At 53.7% G+C, this 17227-nt stretch overlaps 1 protein-coding gene across 2 annotated transcripts in view; it reads right to left on the bottom strand.

The window, feature by feature from the left end:
- Nucleotides 1-3517: 3517 nt before the first annotated feature.
- Nucleotides 3518-17227, bottom strand: part of NOTCH1 (notch receptor 1) — a 33609-nt gene continuing 19899 nt past the window's right edge. The window contains exons 12-34 of one of the 2 annotated variants that reach the window (XM_031601845.2): nt 16825-16935; nt 15935-16127; nt 15702-15847; nt 15383-15496; nt 14477-14596; nt 14222-14374; nt 13649-13877; nt 13326-13527; nt 13077-13230; nt 12757-12941; nt 12478-12610; nt 11908-12165; nt 11715-11827; nt 10736-11307; nt 9553-9981; nt 8583-8731; nt 7766-7982; nt 7330-7420; nt 6929-7094; nt 5907-6202; nt 5520-5667; nt 5330-5427; nt 3518-5095 (exon numbers count right to left, since the gene is read on the bottom strand). In XM_031601845.2, coding sequence (XP_031457705.2) covers nt 3623-5095; nt 5330-5427; nt 5520-5667; nt 5907-6202; nt 6929-7094; nt 7330-7420; nt 7766-7982; nt 8583-8731; nt 9553-9981; nt 10736-11307; nt 11715-11827; nt 11908-12165; nt 12478-12610; nt 12757-12941; nt 13077-13230; nt 13326-13527; nt 13649-13877; nt 14222-14374; nt 14477-14596; nt 15383-15496; nt 15702-15847; nt 15935-16127; nt 16825-16935 — 5750 coding nt within the window. In that variant the 3' untranslated portion in view covers nt 3518-3622. The remainder of the gene's footprint in view (nt 5096-5329; nt 5428-5519; nt 5668-5906; nt 6203-6928; nt 7095-7329; nt 7421-7765; nt 7983-8582; nt 8732-9552; nt 9982-10735; nt 11308-11714; nt 11828-11907; nt 12166-12477; nt 12611-12756; nt 12942-13076; nt 13231-13325; nt 13528-13648; nt 13878-14221; nt 14375-14476; nt 14597-15382; nt 15497-15701; nt 15848-15934; nt 16128-16824; nt 16936-17227) is intronic. The other variant, XM_031601846.2, reaches the window with a different exon arrangement.

Genomic DNA, 17227 nt, shown 5'->3' with positions numbered 1-17227 from the left:
CTGAATCTCAGTGCTTCTCAGCCTTTTCCACCTGGAGTCCTAAACCAACTATGCCTGCCATGACCCGCTCATCTCATCCCTGGCATCTTCTGTTGACAAAAGGGCTCGAAATTCAGCTCCCAGCATCTGAGGTGGTGGGAGGGCTTGTGGCTGTGGTTGGACAACACGAGTTGGGTGGAGGGGACTGGAGAAAGGCAAAGCCTTCTGCAAAGAGTTTGTGGGAAAGTGTGGAGGGAGAGACGCTTTCTCTGTTGAAAGTCTTCTGTGATTTTTAATTTGTATTAATTTATGGCCGGTTTATTAGTATGCATTCATATGCCAGTGCACAGCTTTTCATTTTTGGGGCGCTGTGGGACAAACAGCCACGTTCTAATGGGCACAGTGAGGAGTTGATGGCTGGGCCTGATGACCTTATGAGTCTTTTCCAACTTTAATGATTGTCTGATTTTGCCCTTCCTCAGCATTCAGCTTTTTCCATGCTGTATTCCTGACCTCCCCTCGTGGACCTGGGGGAAATTGCAGGTTTTGTGCACCCCAACTTCTGTAACTGAGCCACACGTTTAGTTGTCACTGTGTCATGTTTTACAAATCTTCGTAGCCCTTTATGTACCTGTTCAGGCCAAATTTTTGCCTTGACCACAAGTGACTGGAGTGTTACATGCTAGGCCAGATAGGAGCAGGAGAAAGTCTTGCTAATGGCTCCCATTGGCACAGATGTGCTCCAGACCCCAAGGCATGCCATGCTTACGGCCACAGGCAAAAAGCTCTGGGGTGGGTATGTGTGGGAGAAACCAGGAGGGATGGGCTGCATGGGAACAGGGCTGGCTGCTCCCAGATGTGATTCATGGACAGCACATGTGTTAGGATGGTGGAGGCTGACAAATTCCCTCCCTTCAATCTGAGATTCAGTGGTGCTGGATCACGTTCAAAGTGATGCGGGGTGTCTGAGACCAGCAAAAAAAACCAAAAGGATGTCTCACTTAAGCTTGCACTGAGCGATAAGGATAGATGCTGGGGGCACGAGCACTTGCTACAGCAGCTGTGCAGCTCCTGGAGTCTGGCAGAGTGCAATAAGTGCAGTGCTGCAGCTGCTGACCTGATGTACAGCAATGTCTGAGGGCCGGGCACCCGAGACGTGCACACACATGCCAGCTCCATGCCTGAATGGAAAATAGCAGCATTCCAGGAGGTACTGGGCTTATCTACTGCAGGGAGGAGGTCCACAGTGCAGCTATTTATATCAGAGTATTTAGGACTGTGCAGTTGCATTTAGAATACGGAGTCCCTGTGGGGAAGAGAAAGAATTGAAATAAATTACCTTACAGATCTGAGTTCAGCGGATGTCACTGCTGGGCATGGAGCTCTGTGCTCCCCTCAGCAGCGCCTTCAGATGCCTTTCTGTCTGTATCCATGTAAGAGACCACATCTGAGACCCAGAGCTGCCATTTGCTTGGCAGCGTACGAAGCAGGAAGCGCTGTACGTAATTCTTATCACCACTTGTGGAGGGCTGTTTCTACAGATCCCAAATAATTAAAAGCATGCAGCCGTGCTTCACCCTTGGCTGCCTCATCAGCCAGAGCGTTCTCCTAGAAATCTGCTGCTAGTGATAGGTTTGGAATGCACAGGGGAGATTGCAAAGCACACTTTCAATGCTCCCCCTCCTGCGTTCCATCCTGCCAGCAGAGGCAGCATGGGAGGTTGGGGCACCTGGAGCACAGGAGGCTGAGTGCACTGCTCACACCTGAGGGTTTTGATAAGGAGAAAGTGTCACTGACCAGAAGGAGAGCCCTGCAGCATGGAAAGCCAAGCGGGTATCAAGCCCAGATTGCAGTCAATCCACAACAAAAACAGCAAGTTCCAGTTTTAGTAAAATCTAGATGCCCAGAAGCATCATTTATTGCAAATCAGTTAACAAAAAAAAAAAAAAAACATCATTTTTGCAAACTACAACTTTGCATGTAGATAACTTTATTACAGGAGATATCTTTTCTTAAACTACACTCTAGTTTATAAAACATAGGAAGATTCAACACCACGTGATGTTTTTATCACTCATTTTAGGGATGTCACAATAACAACGGCCTGAAATGTTCACTAAGATGAGTGCTCAAAGCCCTGTGCTTTGAGAAGTCCATTTTATTTGGTGTTCTAATAGAAAGGAATGAGGAAGAAGAACCTTTTTCTTTTTGTGGATTAGCTGCTATCTGCCTGTCCCTTAGCTCTAGTCGTAGGGTGTCTGCTTGCCTTTGCACCCGAGCGAGTGAGATCCCAACACCTCTACAAGGTGATATATTTCTGGTATATTTAAGACTTGCTCAATTAGATTTTTGAAACAAAATCCACCTTCTCTTTAAAAACAGAAAAAAACAAAACAAAACGTATTTACAAACATTAAATCTGCCACAGGCTTATACTATATTTTACAGGATACACAGAACGAGTGTACATCAGTATAAAAAAAGATGCAGCACTCCAGATTCCCAGGAACAAAATGTCAGCGGCTCCGAGCACAGCCAGGCTGTGCTGCCCCAGCTGCAGCCCTGTGGCTGCAGGGCTTCCTCACCTCCTCGGGCTGTCTGCCTTCAGACATTCCCTCTACCATAGGCAGCCATCCTTAAAATAAGGATGCGGTTTACAAGTTTACATCGGCATTTCTTTTTTCAACAGTTACTCCAAATGCAAACACACACACACACACAAAAAACAACCCCAGCATCTAAAAAAGAGGAAAGGTATTCAAAGTAAAGTTAAGTCTCCTTTGTGGATGAGCTCCACAGCTGTGGGTTTGGTACATACCCCGTACTTATGGGTTTGCCCTCTCAGAAAGTTTGGCAGATGCTCTTCTTGGTCTGTAGGGTGGCTGTTGGTTTGTTTTATCTCAGAACCTGTCCTTACAGGTCTATAAACATGATTTTTTTTTTTTTTTTTAAATCATAAAAATCATTTAAATATATATTTATATATATATAAAAACGAGAGAGAACAAAAATTCCTATTCCGAGGCAAATATACAACTCTATAATACTGAAATTTAAACAAGGACCGGTACCATAAAATGTCCTCTCAGATAGAACAGCAAAGGAAACATTTTAAAGTACATTTCAAAAACCCACCCATACTGAATTTATTTCCCTTATGGAGTGGCATTTTTAGTCAATTTTTTTTCTTCCTCTTTTCTTTCTCACATCTCTTTCTGAATTGAAAGAGAAAAAAAAAATAAATTAATGGCATTGCAGAATCCTGAATGGTCGCTTATAGCTTTACATAAACATTTCCTCTCAAATCAGCACAACGAACCCCCAAACAAAAGAGAATGTCCCATAAAAACCTCATCTTTACGATTCCTCAAAACACAACAACTGGTGTCTCACATTGAGTTCTTAACAATAGAACATATAAATAAAAAAAGGCAGTGTTCTCGTGTAAAATAAAAAGTACATAAATAAATACTAAAAAAAAAAAAAAAAAAAAAGAATTGTCTTTTTTTTTTTTTTTTTTTTAAACTTTTGTATAAAAACATATTTTAAAAAAAGGATCCTTTAATAAAAGCATCCAGCGTCCTGTATAACAACAACAACAAAAGCTGTCTCTCAGGCTGCAGTCCCTGAGCCCCACTGGGTCTCACTTGAAGGCTTCGGGGATGTGTCCCATCTGCGACTGCATGCTGGTGGGGGGGCTGGAGATGCCCTCAGACCAGTCGGACACGTTGGAATGGGGCGAGGAGCTCGACCACTGGTCTGGAGACTCCGGAGAGGGAGTGAGGAAGGGGTGGTCGGGCACCTGGAGCTGGTGGCTGGGGGTGTTGTCCAACGGGGAGGAATAGCTGTGCTGGGAAGGGGGGGTCAGGAACTGCGTGGTGGTCATGGGCTGCGCAAGGGAGGACGGCAGAGAGGTGGGGAGCAGCTGCGAATCTTGGGGCAGGATGGTGTGCACCGCCATGGCGCTGCTGCTCACCGGCTGCATGTCGGGCTGGCTCAGCTCAGTACCGAGGAAATTTTGGCCCATGTGGCCGCTGGCGTTGGAGCCGGGGTTGTGGTGCTGCTGCGGCTGGGGCTGCTGCTGGGGCTGCTGTTGGGGCTGCTGCATGCCGGGCTGCGGCTGCATGCCGGGCTGCTGCATGCCGGGCTGCTGCATCTGCTGCATCTGCTGGTTCTGCAGCAGGTGGGGCTGGGAGGCCAGCCGGGTGCTGGGCATGGCTTGGTAGCTCATCATCTGCGACAGGCTGGTGCTGGGCAGCCCGTTGTGCAGGGAGCTCATCATGCCGTGCTGCAGGTTCTGCGCCTGCTGGTGCGTGCCCGGCTGCATGCCGCCCCGCATGGCGCTGTACTGGTTCTGCACCATGCCGCTCTGCAGCCGGCTCAGCCAGTCGCACTGCCCGCTCAGGCCGGCGGCTCCGCCAACGGAGAAACTCATCGGGGCGTTGCTCATGGCCGTGCTGGGGCTGGAGACAGGGAGGTGCGAGAGGCGCGGCGGCACCGCCTCGAAGGCCATCCTGCCAGAGCCGCCCAGGGCCATCTCCTGCTTCCCTGCCATGTTGAGGTGGTTGATGCTCATGTGGGCGTCGGGCATGCCCGGCAGGTGGTTCAGAGGCATGGAAGGGGACTGCTGGAATGGAGAAGTCATCAGCGGAGGGGAAGCGACGTCGGACAGGTACCCATGGGGTGACTCCAGGGAGTCCACTGGGGACAGCACGCTGGAGTTGTCGAGCAGACAGCCTTTTCCATCTTGTGATTTTTTCCTCCGGGCTTTCAGGTCTTTGGAATCCTTGCCATTGCAGCTCAGGCCCTTGGTGCTCGGCTTCCTGGCTTTCTTGCCCTGCACGGCCGGCTTCAGGTTGCCGATGTAACTGCTGGGGGAGCAGAGCGGGGGGGACAACGTGGGGGCCCCGAGCGGGCCGCTGTGCAGCGGAGGGCTCCGCACCAGGTTGTACTCATCCAGCAGGCGCACGATGTCGTGGTGCATGCGCTCCTGCGCGATGTCCCGCGGCAGCCGGTCCATGTGGTCCGTGATGTCACGGTTTGCAAAGTGGTCCAGCAGGACCTTGGCTGTTTCGTAGCTCCCTTCTCTGGCGGCGAGGAACAGTGGGGTCTCCTCCTAGAAACCCAAACGTAGTTAGGTCCATGTTCACTCATCTTCCAGGTAACACCACACCGTACCCCTTACCAAGCACTGCATACGGCATAACCCTTAACACCAAACCCCACACCTGGAGTCACAGCAGAACAACAGTCTCAGTGCCAGGCAGTGTAGCATTACAAGCTCAAACTGCCCTTTAACACAGTGCCCAAATTTCTTTCCCTGCCCACTGGTCAGCCCCAAAGATCCTACCTTATTGTTCTGCATATCCTTATTGGCACCGTTCTTCAAGAGGACGACTGCGGCTTCGACATTGTTCACAGCAGCTGCCCAGTGCAGTGCTGACTTGCCTACAGGGGAAGGCCAGGAAACACAGCAAGAATTAGTGAGTGCGAAGGGGACTAGTAAAGCAGCCCTCCTCTTCTTTAGCCTCCCACTGTACCCAGATCATCCACAGCGTTGACGTCTGCGTGGCAGTTGATGAGGTCCTCCAGCATCCCCTCTACAGCCAAGCGAGCAGCCAGGATCAGTGGGGTCGTCCCGTCGTGCATTCGGGCATCAAGATCAGTCGCCCTGTTCCTTATCAGGATCTGCCCCAGCCAGAGGAAGCATACACGTTAGGTGGGACAGACCTTGCAAGCCCTCCTGGGGGGTGTCACAGAACCGTAACGACTGGGTTGGAAGGGACCTTAAAGCCCATCCAGCCTGCTGTGGGTCGGCTGCCACCCACTGGATGAGGCTGCCCAGGGTCCCATCCAACCTGCACCGCTGACCCAACATGCAGGACAAATGCTTTCTGCAGAAAAGCAGTGGTGAAAGAACCCATTACCTGGAAGACTCCTTGGGCATCGGCAGAGACGGCGGCGTGCAGAGGGGTCCTGCCCATGTTATCCTGAATGTTCGCATCAGCGCTGGCCTCCAGCAGGCGTTTGGCAGCGTCGGAGCGCGAGTAGCGGGCAGCCAGGTGCAGCGCCGTCTCACCAGTGCGGTCGGTCTGGTTGTGCAAACTGGCTCCCTGGTAGATGAAATCTGAGATGACTGCAGGAGCATCGTCCTCCTCCTCGCTGTTGCCAGTCTCCAGCCCTCCTCCGCTGCACGAGGCGATCATGAGGGGCGTGAAACCATCTGAAAAGCATGGGGGAAATCGGTGAGAAAAGGCTTGCTGCCTTCCCGTAACACGGGCGGCTCAGCGAGATGCTCTGTCTGCAATAGATGCTTATTCCCGTGGGAGCACACAGACTGTGTTCCTGACTGCTTCTGCACATCAAACACGAATATCCTTCCTCTGATATGGATGTGAAATTCCTCCGTGGCTATCTCAGCACTCTCTGGTTTTCCTGCTTCGTCTGCTGGCTGGCACACTGACACGCAAGGTGCGATCAATACGAAGGGTTGCTCAGTGCAGACTTCATGTGGTACAGCACAGCCTTAGCTATTTCCATTATTTCAGCAGACGGTTTCAGAGAGATGGGGAAGACCAAATGTTTGAAGCAGTTTATATGTCTGCTAATTATTAATATAGCCAAAAATTTGGAAAGAAGATCGTGGATGATCTCTATGGCCCCTTCCAAGCCAAGGGCAGGGGAGAAGTGGAATGATTTAATAGTTCTCCTGTATCCTCTGATTTCCCTCTCCACGATTAAATAAAGAGATCTTGCTGAAAACAGAATTTGGCAGAGTGTCTCATGCAGAACAGCAACTGTGCCATGCAGAGGGGTGAGCAGTAACCATGACATGTGGCTGAGAGGGCAGGGACAGCATGTTAAAAACGGAGATGGGAGCTCTGGGACTGCCCATCTGCAGGCAGTGAGGATTTGAGATGAGCCAAAAAGAGAAGGCAGAGAGCCTTACCTGGACCTCGTACGTTGACATCCATGCAGTCTGCATCGATCTCGCCCTGCGGTGGGGTTGGGGCCATGGAGGAGATGCGGAGGTCGGCAGCATCCAGGTGCTGCTGAGTCCACTGCCTGTGGTCTGTCTGGTCATCTGTGTCAGGCAGCATCGCTTGCTCCTCAAACTGAGGGACAACAACAAATGCTGAGTGTGGGATGGGGGAGCTGAGCTGAGCTGCAAGGTGGGAAGTTCTGCAAGCTGCACAGGTGTGTTTGCATTGCAAGCAGGTTCAGAAAGCGGCCTTGGGAAGTCCCAAGGGACATCTTGTGTGCTGCTTTCCATGGAGCTCTGTTCTTTCCATGCCACAGCCCAGAGAGCAGCTGCTGCAGCGCAGAAAGGGAACCCTGCAAGCAGCTTACCCTGAACTTCTTGGTGTCCAGGGTCTCCTCGTCACCCCACTCATTTTGGTTGTCGTCCATCAGCGTGCCGTCAGAAGCATTTTTGAGGGGTCTTTGAAAATAAAACCACACCAAGAATTAGTTCCTCTGCAGGGACTGATCTGTGATGGGCTGTGCCTTATACATGCACAGAAGAATCAACGAGGCTAATTTTCAGGACATTCCCCTCAAGGTGCCTTTCATACTCTCCCAAGAGCCAACGGACCAGGAAGCATTAAAAAACCTCCTCCAAACTGAAGTGTGGTCTTCCCAACGCAGAACAATACAAACCCCCACTTTTCTCCTCCCCACCACTCCACCACAATGCCCTAGAGAACAAAACCGATGGGACGGTTCAGAAGAGCCTCCGAACAGCCCCTCTCTGCTGTGCCTGGCAGATAACAAACACATTACTCACTTCAGTCCAACAGAATCTTCCCCAAGCGGTTCTCGGCGCTTCTTCTTGCTCGACTCCGTCACTTTGAAGCCCTCTGGGAACCAGAGCTGGCCATGCTCCCTGCGCCGCTTGCGGGACACCAGCACTCCCACTCCAATGAAAGCAAGCAAGACCAGTGCAGCCACCACCACATACATAGGATACAGCTGGGAGTTCCTCGCGGGCTCCGCCGTTTCACCTGGAAAGCAATGGGGCACAGAGAGATGCTGAGACATGAAGCTGCATAGCAAACGAGTGACAGAGTGGAAATGAAGCAAAATTAGTTAATAAAGGGACCCAAGGCTGATCTAAATCAGCCCCCTCCCAAAATAAGGTCATTTTATACGCTATTAATCAGAATTGCAAACTATCGGCAAATTCTCCGCTGCACAAGGCAGCCTGCATCAGGAGACAGCTTTACTTTTTTCTCCTTTAAGGAAAAGGATTAGCAAACTTCAAATCATTGCGCTTGCATTGAGCTGTTAAGACAAAAGGATTTAGGGGGGATTTTCAAGATACAAACTTCAACTCCTTGCATGTCACTGATTGATTGGAGCTGGTTGGGCTGCGTGGGCTTTTTTTTAACTTTTATAGCGATAATGATTTTGAAATAAAACTGGAATAAGCAAAAATAATAAACTCGTTTGGTATTGTTTTTAAAAACAGACTTAAAGGAATAAAAAGATGCAGAGTTATTATTAAAACCAAACTGTGCTCAAATGTGGCACCTGAGCCAGCAGACCGATAACCGAGCACGGATGAGGTGGGGAAGTTTCAGGCTCTCATCAGCTGCACTTACTCTTGACAGCCTCTATTTTGTAGGGAATGTTCAGGTTGCCCAGGGAGGCCAAGGCCCCCAGGAAGGCTGCCACATCGGTTGCGCTCTGGAAGCACTGGGAGGACGACTGGATGCACTGCCTGTTGTCAATTTCCAAGTAGACGATGGATCTGTGAGAGAAGAGTCAATGGGAGATGAGGGGCTACCATCAATCACCCTGCAGGGCAGTGGGCAGCAGGAAGTGTGAGCCCATCTTGTCTCTTCCCCGTGGCCCGAGCCCTGGGCTCACACTGGTGGTCTTCTGGATCTGCCTCCATGAACACTGCAAAGCCTGACTCCTTATCTACAGGAATGCGAGGGAACCTGCTGCACCACGCTCTGAAATTACCCAGACACTACAATATTGTCAGTGAGGCTGTTTGGAAGCCAGAAGATCTTTCACATCACTTTCACTTCTCAAACTCCTTTGGTTTCGTTGACTTTTGATTGAGTCCACAGAGAGGGAAGGTCAGATCTATATGTTTATACAAAAGAGCTCCAAACACAGTCTGCAGCGATTGAGTTTTACAACAAAGCTCTTGGAAGCATCTCCCAGGGAGAACCTGAGGCTTAGCCCAACGCCTTCCTGTGAGCAGACATCAGCTGGCCAGCCCCCCCGCCCAAAAACACCCAGTGCAGGAGCCCTGCAGCACCGTGCGGAGGTTCAGGTTGGGTATTAGGAAAGATTTCTTCTCCAAAAGAGCAGTAATGCATTGGCACAGCTGCCCAGGGAAGTGGGGCAGTCACCATCTCTGAAGGTGTTCCAAAACTGCGGAGACGTGGCGCTGAGGGATGTGGTCTGGGGGCACGGTGGGACAGACTGGGGTTGGGGATCTGAGAGGGCTGTCCCACTCTTATGGTGCTGTGATTCTGTGTTATTATTATCAATACTAACCTACTATTATCAATACAAAACCAACCCTGTGACAGAGGCGCCCACTGGTCCCCTTACCCTCTGATGTCCATCTGATCCAGCTCTCTCTTCTGCCTCCTGCCAGCCCTCGAGTAGAGGCTGCTCTTCACTTTGTTGATGACAGCACTGGACATATCTGCCCAGTCCTCTGCTGACCTCTTGATGTAGTGCTTTTTCAGCTCCTCCTCGTTGCCATAGTATGGGAAGATCATGTACTCTCCCTTGGCGTTCTTCTTGAAGACTACATTGGTGTGCAGCACACGGCTCAGCTCCCTCAGGAAGTTGAAGGAATTGTTCTTCAGGTTCTCGGGGGTGATGAGGACCACCACCACCAGCGTGCCATCCGCCAGCTTCTCAGGCATGTTGTTTGCACAGTCCAGCCCATCCCACTCGCATTCAAAGTTATTGCAGCCCTGGTCACAGTGACCATCTGAGAAGTGGTCCTTACAGTACTGGTCGTACAGAGGGCTGGGCAGAAGGGAAGAAAGACAAAGGAATGAATTAGAGCAGGCACTGTGCGTGCTACGGGTCAATGGTTGGACTAGATGATCTTAGTAGTCAAGCTTTAATGATTTTATGATTCTATGATGATTGCTAAGGAAATAGTTTGTGCTTCCCAATGAGCTCTCTTTTGTGTAAATATTATTTCTCTTAATGGATATGGGACCAGTTGACATGGAAGGCAATTGTGCCATGCAGCACTGCAAAGTGCTCATCTGAGGGGCGAGAGATAGCAGCTGTTGTGTCATAAGTCACAGTCTAGATGCCAGAGAACAGGGAAAAGTACTGTGAGCTACATTACAAGTCACATTTGAGATGCAATGGACAAATTGCTGAGACTCAGAGAAGACATGAGGACACAAAATAGTTACTCAGATTAGAATTTGTCCAGAAATCTGGGAGCAAGTCCCTGCTGTTGTCAAAGACAGTGCTTGCCATGTGCCTGGATGCTCACAGCATCATGCTCCCTGCTTGGTCTTCCCTACACTGAACCTCACTGTGCCATTACTGCTGGTTGCAAAATTCACATGTGGGGCACGATGCAGGTCAGGGCAGCAAAGCCAAACAGAGAGCTACCAAGTGTGCACAGAACCCTGTAGGATGAGGGGGCAACTATGGGGACTTGAGATGCAGCCCTAAGTGCAGGAGAGGAGAATGAAGACACAGCCAGAAAACTGCAGCGCTCACAGCTTTAAAGCAAGAGGACCAACAAGTCACTTACTTGCACTGCCCCTCGTACTTCTGGCAGTCAAACCCATCATACAGGCAGCCCGCGTTGTTGCACTGTGAGTCACACTTGCCATCATTGAAGTACTTCCAGCACTGCAGTGACTGTGAGCAGTTCTTCCAGGGGTCATTGAAATTGAGCGAGCAGTCACCGCCATCCCAGCCGCAGGCGTGGTTGTTGCACTTCCCATCACAGATCTTATTGCCAGCATAGCTCGCGCAAACGGCGATCTCACACTTCTCCTCAATTTTGGGTGGGATGATGTCCTGCCCGAAACCGCCTTGGAAATCAAAGTCGAGGATGTGGCAGTTGAGGCCGTTGAAGTTGGCAGGGCAGTTGCAGTGGTAGTAAGGGGAGGCATCGCTCAGGAACTCGCAGGTGCCCCCGTTGTAGCAGGGGTTGGAGATGCAGGGGCTGCTGGCCGGGTATTGGCACTCTGGGCCCGTGAAGGCTGCTGCACACACGCACTTGGAGCTCTTGTGCATGGAGATGCAGGTGCCACCATTCAGGCAGTGCAGGGTCCCACAGGTGTGGGAGTCGTTCTCACAGGTGGCACCCACAAAGCCCTGCAGAAGGGACAGCAAGGAGGGGTCAGTCACCGAGACCTATGTCCTGATACGCAGTGTGTGTTGGGAAACTCAGCCCAAATGTGGTGAATCAGATCTAAGGGCACAGCTGTGGTGCCGCCTCTGAAACTAGCGATGGGCAAAATCACCTCCAGCATGAACCCCATTAGAGCATCCCTCTGAAAACAAAGGGAACTCTTCTCCATCTCTGACTGTCCCAGCTTTACGTGGCACAAGCCACCATCCACCAGGCAGAAAGGAGCCTGCCCTACAGAGCCAGGTGTCACACCGACAGCACTGCTCCTCCCCGACTCAGCAGGTGAGGAAAGCTTGGATGCACGGATTCTCCTCCCAACGGAAGGGGCTGAATTCCCCATGTTCAAAGCAGGAGCACAGTGGGAACGTACCGGAGGGCACTTGCAGATGAAGCCACGGCCGGTGTTGCTGGCCACAGCACACGTTCCCCCATTCCTGCAGGGTTTGCCCTTGCAGCCATCCACCACAGTGTCACAGCGATGCCCTGCAGAAGGACAGGAAGGTGTGAGGAGCAAAGCAGGGCACACGAGGTGCTCGGGGTGCACTGCAGGCAGCGGTGCTCACCTGCGTAGCCAGGCCGGCACTCGCATTTGTAGTCATTGACCCGCTGCACGCAGTTCTGGGTGCCGCGCGCGTCGCAGGGGTTGGAGAGGCACTCGTTGACGTCTCCCTCGCAGCGCTCCCCTACAAAGCCAGGGGGGCAGATGCAGCTGTAGCCACCTACCCGATCCGTGCACTTGCCATTGTTAAAGCACTTGGGCCCCAAGGTGACAGGATCAAAGAAAGGGCTGCAGTCATCCACATTGATCTCACAGTGCACCCCTAGAGAAATGGGGGAACAACCCACACAGCTCGTCAAACAGTATCTTGGGGCTTAGAGGTCCCTTGTGCGAACCTTCCCTGCGAAGGGGCTGAGCCTGACCAACTCAATGGCAGCCTGAGCCACCGCTCAGAGGGAAGCACGCAGCCCATGCAGCTCGTGCCCAAGGCCGTGTGGCCTTGATGGCTGAGCCCGCCAGCACACACAATCCTCTACTGCTGCATTTGCTTCTGCAAGCCCAAGCAGCTAATGAGCAGATAGCAAGGATATCTGCATTCCACCCGCTAATGCCCCAGCCTGGGGAATTAATTTACCTTGAGTTCCTCTGGGGCAGGAGCATTTGTAGGTATTGATGAGATCGATACAGGTTCCTCCATTCTGGCATGGGTGGGACAAGCACTCATTGATCTCCTCTGAGCAGTTAACTCCATGATAACCAGCCACGCACTGTGAGGAGAGGAGAGGAGAGCTGTCAGAGACCTTCACCCAGTCACTGCACGGTGCACAGGACACACAAACACCTCATCTATTCCCGATCCACCTGAGTTACCGCAACTCCCAGAAAGAGCCCAACACAAGAGAGCAGCTCCCACCTCACAGGAATAGCCCCCCAGGTAGTCCGTGCAGGTGGCTCCGTTCTGGCAGGGGTTTGGGGAGCACTCATCCACCTGCTCCTCGCAGTAGCTGCCGGTGTAGCCGGCCTGGCAGCGACAGAAGTGAGTGTTGCCACTGTCCACACAGAGCCCTGAGTTCCTGCAGAGATGAGCGACGTCGATACCTGCCAGGGAGAGCAGTGAGATGCGGGGACATCAGTGACACCCAGGGAAACGGCGCATCCCACCACAGTGACAGCAATCCTTGGGAAACCTGGGGAACCCCAGGCTGTGCACAGGGTATGATGGCAGGGATGTACCTTGCTGCTTTGCTGCCACCTCGCAGGAGACGCTGGGGACATCACAGTAGAGCCCCGTCCAGCCGCTGTTGCACTCGCAGCGGTACAGGTTGTTGGTCTGCCAGCACTTGCCCCCATTTTTGCAGGGTGAGGAGTCACACCAGCGCACCAAATTCTGTGCAGGGAAAGCAAGGGAGGAGGTCAGGCCCAGAGAAGCTTCTGTAGGATGAAGCCCTGTCTCTACAGGGACCCCTGGAATCTTCTCACTACCTGGCAGTTGAGCCCAGTGTATCCTTGAGGACAGGTGCACTTGTACGTCCCGTAGCTGTCCTGACACGTGCCCCCATTCAGGCAGGGCTTGGAGTCACACTCGTTGATGTTGTGCTCACAGTAGCTGCCCGTGAAGCCGGATGGACAGAGACAGGTGAAGGTGTTGATGCCATCCACGCAGGTCCCCCCATTGAAGCAGGAGCTGGGAGCACAAACACCACATCCTCATGAGTCACCCCCACGGCTGACACTCTTGGTACTGGACGCCAGTCCCGAAACCCCTCCAAAGCCACCCAGGGACCCCAGCCTCACGCTGGCAGTACCTCTCAGTGCAGTCAGGTGTGTTGTTCTCACAGTGGATGCCGCTGAAGCCGGAGGGGCAGGTGCAGGTGTAGCTGTTGACGCAGTCGGTGCAGTTGGCCCCGTTCTTGCAGGGGTTGCTGGCACACTCATTGATGTCTTCCTCGCACTTGAGCCCGCGGAAGCCGGCCAGGCACTCACAGAAGAACGTGCCAATGCCATCCGAGCAGGAGCCACCATTGTGGCACGGATCTGGAAATGGGGCACGCATGCATTAGGTGCAACGGGTCCAGCCCTGGTGTCATCCCCACACACAGAGGAATGGGACAGAGGCCAGCCTAGCCCCAGCTGGGAAAGCACGAGGCACACGGGACACACTTGCTCACTGCCTGCACGTCACCGTCCCCCCCAGCCTCCTTCCTGCCAGCCACCACCTGGCCTGCATTGACGCAGCCCCACGGGGATGGGGCTGAGACGTTCCCAAAGCCCAGCAAGCCTGGACCCACACAGAGACACAGCTTTCTGAGCACGGGGAGGCTGACCCAGCCCTGGGGAGCTGAGGAACACACACAACCCTGGGTGCCCCTGGCTCTTACTGGGCTGGCAGTCATCGATGTCGGTGTCACAGTTGCGCCCTGCGAAGCCCACGCGGCACAGGCAGCGGTAGCTCCCGTTGGTGTTCTGGCACGTGGCCCCATTGCGGCAGGGGCTCTTCACACACTCATTGATGTCAATCTCGCACGTCTGGCCTGCGGGACAGCAGCATGGGGACCAGGTGAGCTGGGGGGACACTGGCAGAAGCACCAAGGCTAGTTGCTGTGCCCTGGGCCCAGCTGGCAAAGCAGGCTCACCTTGCCAGCCGGGTGGGCAGCTGCATGAGAACCTCTTGTAGTCCTCCGACTCCCGGCACTCGCCGCCGTTCTTGCAGGGGCCGCCGGCGCAGGGGGCCAGCACGTCCTCACAGGTGGCTCCTGCACAGGGACAGGTGCCCACTGACCACCTCCCAAGGGAAAATGGTGACCACGCAGCCTTCACCTGCCCTCAGCCTGCTTCCTCTGCAGGGGCCTGGGCTGTCCATCCAGAGCCCTCTCCTCCATCCCTATGACCCCTGGCCCCACAGATCTTTAAACCCCTGCAATCTGGGCCTCGTTAAAGGGCTGCACATTTCCTCTGGAGGGGAAGTGTTGCTCAGGGTGTCTTTCCCTCCCCCCCCACTCCATTACTCTTCCTGTTTACATCCAGCCAAGGGACACGTTCCCTCCGAACCCTTATCTTCCCTGTCAGCCAGTATCTCCCAAACTGCCCTTTGCTATTTTCCAGAGCCTTCCCCTCCGCTCCTGCCCTATCCCCATCCCTTCCCCCCAGGGGTTTCTATGACCACTGCCGAAGGCAGGAAACAGCTCATGGCTTCCTGCTATTGTGCTCTGGCTGCTGCTCTGTGCGAGCGGAAGCGAGAGGACGGCAAACAGGAATCAGCTCAGCAGAATCACCCGGCCCTGCAGCCTCAGACTGCTTTTTCCAGCCCTGGGCACCACAGTGGGAGAACCAACAAGGTCCCCATCACAGTGGGGTGGGTTCCCAGTGCCTCTGCCCTCTCCAGTGGAGGAAGACGAGGAAGCTCTGACCAGCTGTTCCTCAGTGCTCCTCTCAGTTTCCTCCAGCTGTGCTGCAGCACAGGGGAAGCATAGGGGAAGACCTGGAGCAGAGGGAGCTGTTTGCAGCCTTATAGGAGGGCTGAGGGGCTCCTGCCCCCTCACCTGTGTAGGGCAGGAGGCAGTTGCAGGTATAGCCGGCCACATCGTCAATGCACGTGCCTTGGTTCAGGCAGGGGTTGGAAGCACATTCATTGATATTGGTCTGGCAGTTGGGTCCTGGGTTAGAAAAAAGGGAATAGAGCTTAAAAACAAGGTGGGATGGAGTCAGGGGCATGGAGAACCTCCTGCTGTCAGTTCAAGCCACGGGACCCCAGACTGCCAAAGGTCCCCAATTCCCTCCTGGCGTAGGAATCTCTGCACATCCTCCTGGAGCTCCCACCCAGCCCCTGGCACAGGGCAGTGTCCTCAGCCACATCCTTACCGCTGAACCCTTCCCTGCAGGTGCAGATGTAACCGCTGGTCATGTCCTTGCAGGTGCCACCATTCATGCAGGGATTGGATTCACACTCATTATTGTTGATGTCACAGTTTGTCCCGCTCCAGCCTGGGTCGCAATCACAGCGGTAACTTTGGGGAAAAGACAAGAGCATAAAGCAGAGGTTTTGGTGCCACCTGACCGCGCTTTGGTGTGAGCAGTGCTGTGCCCCAGCCTACCCGTTCAGCCCGTCGTGGCACCTCCCGTGGATGCAGGGGTTGCTGTTGCACTCATTCACTTCAGACAGGCACTTGGGGTCATGGAAGCCCTCGGGGCAGAGGCAGGTGAAGCCATTGATGCTGTCCTTGCAAGTGCCCCCATTGTGGCACGGGTTGCTGGCACACTCATCGATGTTGATGTTGCACATGCGCCCTGGGAAAGAGGTGAGCAGCAAAGCGTCAGTTCTAGCAGGGACACGGCACTGAGGGTGCACAGCCTCCTGGGGACTCGTAGACTCCTTCAGGTATTGGAGGCTCAGATCTCTGGGCACACGTGTGTGCCAGGCCCGCCTCTGGGGTAAGGGGAGTTCACACGGCTGCATTGCACTCCTGGCTTAATTCAGTGCAATCAGGAGGGGAAATCACTGCAGTCAGAAGGGGGCCACGCTGTGGGCTCCTGTGGTTCAGGAGGGACTATCAGAGGGAGCCAATTTCAGCCTGTAACCCTACCTGCTGATGCTGACAAAGGACGGCTTTATGGAAGGCTCCTGGCAAGCAGGAGCACAAAGAGCCGCGTGGCCCCGCAGCCCTCACTGCCGTGAGCGGGGAGCCGGCGGGGTCTGCTGCTATCAAAGCTCTTTGCTTTTTGCAGCGTTGATCAAACAAACCAGTTAGACAAGGCAGCAACCCGATACCCATGGGAGTGGATGCAATGGGAGTCGGATTCCCGGCACTGGAACGCCTTTGATTTTGGCTCCAGCTGGAATCGCCCGCTCAGACAAGCGGGAGGTGTTGGGCTGGGGTGGCAGCACTGCCAGGTGCCCAAGGCAGGGGCAGAGCCACCCCCAAGACCTCGGCCCCCCGGCCGCTCACAGTGCCCCAGTCCTCACCTCACCGTGCCCCACTCTCACCTGTGTACCCCGGCTCACAGGTGCACTCGTAGCCATTGATCTTGTCGATGCACTTGCCATAGTCACAGGGGTTGCTGGCGCAGTCATCCAGGTTGATCTCGCAGTTGGGCCCTTGAGGAGGAAAGCGGGGGTGTTTGCAGGGTGCCCCCAGCCCTGCTGACGATGCACAACAAACCCCACGGGCGCTGCTCCTGCACCACAACAAAGCCTCCCCCGCAGACAGCTTCCAGCTGGGGTGCGGGTGCTAAACTGGGAAAACTCGCCCTGGCCGAGGACACCCCCGCCCCAGGCCATCCCCAAAACCAGGGCAGCTGCTGGCAGTGCCCTCCCAGTGCATCAAACCATCCCAGGACAGGCTGGGTGCCTCGCTGGCACCACCGCCCCAGGTGCTCCCCTTGCTTAC

The sequence above is a fragment of the Phasianus colchicus genome, chromosome 19, assembly GCF_987193195.1.
Source record: "Phasianus colchicus chromosome 19, bPhaCol1.hap1.1, whole genome shotgun sequence".
Classification (NCBI taxonomy): domain Eukaryota; kingdom Metazoa; phylum Chordata; class Aves; order Galliformes; family Phasianidae; genus Phasianus; species Phasianus colchicus.
The sequence above is the reverse complement of the archived record's forward strand: the minus strand, read 5'-3'. Positions and strand labels throughout refer to the sequence as shown.